Source organism: Amaranthus tricolor, chromosome 10, assembly GCF_026212465.1.
Source record: "Amaranthus tricolor cultivar Red isolate AtriRed21 chromosome 10, ASM2621246v1, whole genome shotgun sequence".
Classification (NCBI taxonomy): domain Eukaryota; kingdom Viridiplantae; phylum Streptophyta; class Magnoliopsida; order Caryophyllales; family Amaranthaceae; genus Amaranthus; species Amaranthus tricolor.
In genome coordinates, this window is record NC_080056.1 from 214,045 (window position 1) to 220,044 (window position 6,000).

Genomic DNA, 6,000 nt, shown 5'->3' on the forward strand with positions numbered 1-6,000 from the left:
GTTAAGTACTCAGTCTTTTCGGCGATGAATCATTCCGCCAAGAATGTAGTATGAATTTAATCAAAAACAAACAACCAATCATATTCAAATAGGGATTTTGCTATCGGAAATGCAACACAATTGCAATCATGTTCAACAAATTCATATCAAATTACATACTTCATTCGTTAAGTTAAACTACCGTCGCTAACTATGAAGGCTTCTTAAACTTTCTCATAATCCTTTCAGTCTCTTCTTTCCTATGCGTCATATCATCCATTTGTCTCTTTAGATTAAATACCTCATCTTTAAGCTCTTTTTTTTCCTTTTTAAGCCGTATTATTAAGTCTCTCTGCCATTTTGTACCCTCCGGAGCAATCCATCTAAAGTATGTGCATCCTAATCCGTCAACCAAGTAGAAAGGGCAAGCAACAAATTCACGCCCTGGATCAAAGTCGCTCCAATTTGTATTAATCTCAACTTCATAACCACAATCACAAAGCTCTTCAATACAATGCCCCTTTGACATCTACATAATACATATAATATAGTAACGTAAGTGAAGTTTCAAAAATTATATTAACATTTTAAAATTAAAAGTAAAACTAACATAATACATGATGTTACCTTTACAAACTAAGAGAAGAAGAATGATGTAGAATTGATATAATGAAGTATGGGAAATGATGGAGCTATTTATAAAACATCATTATAACGGCTATTTTCAAGTTCCTAACGGCTATTTTTCTAATTAACAACGGCTACTTTACTTCATTAAAAAAAAATTTAAAGGGCCTAAGTCGCTGTTAGTAACAGCGACTAAGGCATTTTAATTTTTTTTTTCCTTCTTTCGCTGTTACTAACAGCGACTTATCCGAAGCTCTGGTCTAGATGTACAGACGCTTATTTTGGAAAATAAGTTTTTACGAAGCTTATTTTGGGAATTAATTTTATGTCTTAATTTTTTCACTTTTTCCCCAAATGAAGGGTAGAAAAAGTTTTGGGGATTTTGTGTCAACAATTAAAATAGATCTAAGAAGTAAAAACCGCTACAATTAACGCTTTCGTGGATGAAAAATGAAAAGAAAAAATGAAAAATCTTACTTGCTCATCACAAACCTTATTTAACTATTGACTTGATTGAATAAGAGGAGATACAACATGAACCCATGATACCCCTTAATACGTCTCCATAGACACATATAGAGGTAGTATGGACAATTTGACTTGATTAAGAGGAGCTCAATCCATCAAAATATCACTCCCACAACCCAAGGACTGTTAAAAGGCAACATAAAAAGGTCACATAAAGTAACCCATATGCACTACGAAAGCATAAACGGCCTCCAAAAAAATATATAATGACAAATACTTGCGTAAGGAGGTTTATATCAATCCAAAATTCCAAATGCCCCTCATACAACTCATTGGGAGCAATGTTATCCCATCAAAACATTGTACTTTAGAAAACAAAGCAGCTTATTTGTGATGGTGTAGACTTGCAACTTGCAAGTAGTTGCAAAAAAGATCATCGAAATCATTATTTTGGCCTGGCTCCGAGTCGATTCCCTAGTAATGTTTACAGCAGGATGTCAAGATACCAAGTTGAATTGCAACCAGGATGAGGATGAAGGTGATACAAAAATCCTACATCTTCATCCAGCTCACAACTGTAGTGGAATCACAACAATGACGTAGAGAACATCAGATGTCAGATCATTTCAACAAAACATGGTGAGATGTTGATATACTTACAGGCCCTGTTTTCAATATTATCAACAAGAAGATTTCCGTACTTAGACCATGTTCAGAGTGTGCAATTAGTAATTCCAAAACTGCATGTAACTGAGGAACAACTGGATATGGTACAAGACCATGAACTAGGGGTATACATTTACGATTCTCACATGTATCCAAAACAAAAAAAATATCATTTACATCCAACGGAAAATGCCTACAAAGAAACAAAAAATTAGTCACTGTCTTAGCCTCAAAGATGCAATACCACACAACTATGCTAAATCTATTATCTCCACAGCTTGTTTTCATTGGGTCTTCGGTTTGTGAATCTTCACACAAGGCAGAACCCCCATGAAATAGGCCACTTTAGGATCCCATCCTAATTGATGCGACCGACAGAACATTAAAAATGTATTTGCAAAATATGAATTAAAACCCATGAAGACGTGCCAGAAAGCATGACCCTGCGGGTTAAAACCCCAGCTAGAAAATTTCTTGCAGAACTCGTGATCCACAAACCAACACAGGCTACCCAACAGTAATGTGGCCAAGTACCACTTTGCCAGCCGTTTAGCATAGAAATCACCAGTGTGGATATAATACTTGTACATTCGAGGGATGCAAAGAAGACATAGTAACATATAGTGCAACTTAAAGACAATATCAAACCCAACTAGATGATGCAGAAGACCAAATGCAGCACCATAGAAAAATATGAAAGTTGGCATTGTGCTCTTATAGTGCCAATCCGGTGAGTAGAGTATGTAAAGATAAAGTAGCATTTCCCAAAACATTGGTGTTTCATCACTATGTTGATGCCTGCCAGGAGATCATGCAAAATAAATAAATACCAGCAGTATCAAACTTAAAAGCAATAACCTCTCAAAATTTATTACTTGTTCAAAAAAAAGAAGTATTAAAATGTGATTCTAATGCCTCAACAAAAACCTAATGGACTAGGTAACTACAACACATGTCTATATCCTCTGAACCCAAGGTTATTTACGGAAAAAGAATGAAAAATTATTCACCACAACACAACATTCCATTACCCCCGATGCCATTAAATGACTATCGGAATGGGGTTTGGAGGGGTTGAATATACGCAAACTCACCCTTGTTAGTAATAACACTGACAAGAGGTTATTTTCTATTGACTTTTGGTAGCAAACATCATATGCAACTTCACATAAATAAGTGTACAAGATAAAAATTATCCACGCATCTTATAAATGATCTAAGGTAATAGACCAAGAACAAAGTGCATTCTCCCACTCTACTAGTGCCCACGAATTTCAAAGTCTACTCACACCATTTATACGTTGCTTGTTCATTATGTAATTTTTAGCTCATGCTGGGATGAACCCATAATTCCTTTGATCAACAATATCATATATCACACTAATGAGGGAACACTTAGCTGAAATTTGGAAACATGAGATTACAAGTGGTGTATAAGGCTTTTGACTTGCACTATTGAATTAATTACATATTGACCCCCTAGATATTGGGAGTGACTAGGGTCCATGTTTGGTGTTGTTATAGATCCTTCAATAACTTTACACAAAGCAAATAATTAAGGTATGCTTGAACTCAAACTAAGAAAGATTTTCTCATTTGGAAACATGAAGACCATTCCTCAAATAGCTTGTAACAAAGCCCTAAAGTTGCAACCAAAATGTAAATTTCTATGGCCACCCCATCTCACTAATCAAAACCCCAATCCACCTCAATCTTCAAAGCAGGTGCCCGCTTATAATGGAAAGATAAAAATTGTGTCAATTTTCCTACATCTCTCTAATCTCATCGAATTTTTCTTCAAACTTTTATCTACTTGTTAGAGAAACTAAAGGGCTCTAAGGTCAAAGTAGTCAAGACGCTTTAAAATAAACAGAACATAAGCTATAAAGTACAAAGAGGAGATAAAATGGTACAAGAAGTTCCACCGACCACCTTCCAACACACAGGCAACAATTAACATATAATCATTTTCATACACCACATAAATGATATCTCACTGTTAATCATCTATGGATCATCTTAAGAAACCTGCACATAGGATGGTTGAATGACATATTTTATATTCTGGATTTTCACATAGATAAATCCAAATAGAAAATGAAATTTACACAGCCCACAGGACTGCTCTCAAAATTGATAGCAACAACTACCATAGCTCAAGAACCAAAAAAACATTAAGCAACACAAATAGAACCGAAAAATTGAAGCTCGACTTACACACGTTGCAGAGTAGCATGATAAAGCATGTTACCAATTGCCAATGCCATGTTGGACATGTGAAGGAAACTGAACCTCTTCTCAAAACGTTGTCTCAGGGCATTTATAAGACCAAAAAGTGCCAAAAGGATGCCAGGAAAATTTGAGATTGTGTTAAAGAACTCAGCAATAAAAGATGAATAAACATAATTCTCCTCACAGCATTCAGTGGTAGATGTCACAGGACCCCAGAAGCTTGAAATTCCATCGTCCATAATTCAATAATTAGATGGTCCCTGAAAATGTGCAAAAATAGGTACTTTGCTCCCCCAAACTAATATGAATAATCAATCCTTTCCTCGAGTAGTTACGATAACCTACAACAAACTTATCAGGTAAGAATCTCATAAATGAATACCTGAAAACCAAAGCCTCAATACCATCAGATGGGGACGGTAGCATAACTCCCAAAATCTATCTCATTAAATAGATTCATATTCCGATTTCCATAAATACTAATACAACTCACATCAATCTAGTCAACTGATGTTAAAATCAAAAATTACCATGATAAGCCCAATCATGTACCGTGGACAACTGCCTACAAGGTTTTGAAGCATTAAACAAGCACGAAACATCACTATAACAGGACTAGTAGGTTGAGACAACAATAATACCACATTGAAGGACAACAATAATAGTGATAATCACAAAAGTACCACTGCTATGCAATTTTATAATCCGCAAAGTACAATTGTACAAATTGCTTATTGAAACAAGCAAAATTTAAAACATTGTTGCTGATGAAATTTTGCTACCGAGGGTCAATCGAAAACAACCTTTTTGATATTCCTAACAAGCGTAAAATTGCATACATCCGGTCCCCAAACCCCGCCATAATAGGAGCCACTTAATGGCTGCATCGCGGCATTGCGGTAATGGAGTGTTGCGTATACTACACATAAAATATATACACTAGGACTTCGTAACTCCCAATCTGTCACACTACCTCACTTGAGCATCTAGGGCATTTCTTTTTACAAGACCAAATTACACCTCATAACTTCATACAGGCATATTTGCATCTTAAATCTAAATCTATCTATTTCATCATAAAAGTATAAATAGATTATAAATCAATGATATTAAATGATTAGCCAATACATCATCAGAAATTAACTAGGACGCACTCAAAATTTTGATCTTTCATTTGTTCGGTTTCCAATCAAGTCTGTATATTTGCACATTAACAAATTGATAACAAAACACATGAACAGTTAAGCGTTAGCAGCCTACACATTGTCAGTTTTCGCTACTCACTCATTTAAAAAAGTAAACAAAGATTAAAACCTCCTAACATTACAAATTATAATTCCAGTTTAAATTAAAAAAAAAAAACTAAATCAACCAAATTATACAAGACAACGGAAAATACTTTTTTCAAATAAGTCGCCTTAACCAATTCAGTAATAGTTAACATTAAATTGATCTACGCAAAATCAAAATTAAGCAGAAATTAACAAAAGAAGGGTAAACATAGAGAAATACCTAGAATGAGGTAGAATTTCAGATCTTCTTCTAAAGAAGTAATGACCGATAGTTAAAAGATGGATCTCTATGAAATAGAAAAACTAACAATCAAGCAAAGAAAGGAGGATGAAGAAAAATCAATGGAGGGAATCAACTGCACAATCGCCGGCGACTAAATTTACTTTGCCGGCGAGAAAGCAGAGATGAAGATAGATGAAGAGTGGAGAGCGAGTGGGATTGAGATTGGGATCGGATGAAACCCTAATTCTTTAATTAGTCTCCTTTTGTCTTTGTCAATCATATAAGGAGTTAAGGACGTCATCTCACATCTGAGGATGTCATCTACTCATCTAACTCAATTTATTTTCAGATAAAAATTAATTTTTTAAGTTCGAATTATTTGATATCTTTTTTGTGTACAATTATTTGATCTTAAAATTACACTAACTTTACTTGAAATTTTTAATTACTACACTTATAAATTAAAAAAAAATTCTTATATGGTCTTATATTAAAATGCGTCTCATACATAAA

General features: G+C 34.5%; 1 protein-coding gene across 1 annotated transcript; it reads right to left on the reverse strand.

The window, feature by feature from the left end:
• Window positions 1–1,799: 1,799 nt before the first annotated feature.
• Window positions 1,800–5,787, reverse strand: LOC130825865 (alkaline ceramidase). Its single transcript, XM_057691312.1, has 3 exons — window positions 5,485–5,787; window positions 3,958–4,313; window positions 1,800–2,538 (listed from the first exon to the last, which is right to left on the reverse strand). The coding sequence occupies exons 2-3, from the start codon at window positions 4,209–4,211 to the stop codon at window positions 2,025–2,027; spliced, it is 768 nt and encodes a 255-aa protein (XP_057547295.1). The 5' UTR covers window positions 4,212–4,313; window positions 5,485–5,787; the 3' UTR covers window positions 1,800–2,024.
• Between the last annotated feature and the right edge of the window lie 213 nt (window positions 5,788–6,000).

Excerpts from the sequence above, each read along its gene's own strand:
- LOC130825865 (XM_057691312.1), bottom strand. The coding sequence starts at position 4,211 with ATGGACGATGGAATTTCAAGCTTCTGGGGTCCTGTGACATCTACCACT. Across the intron at positions 2,539-3,957 it reads CATGCTACTCTGCAACGTGT|GCATCAACATAGTGATGAAA; the intron begins GTAAGTCGAGCT and ends ATCTCCTGGCAG.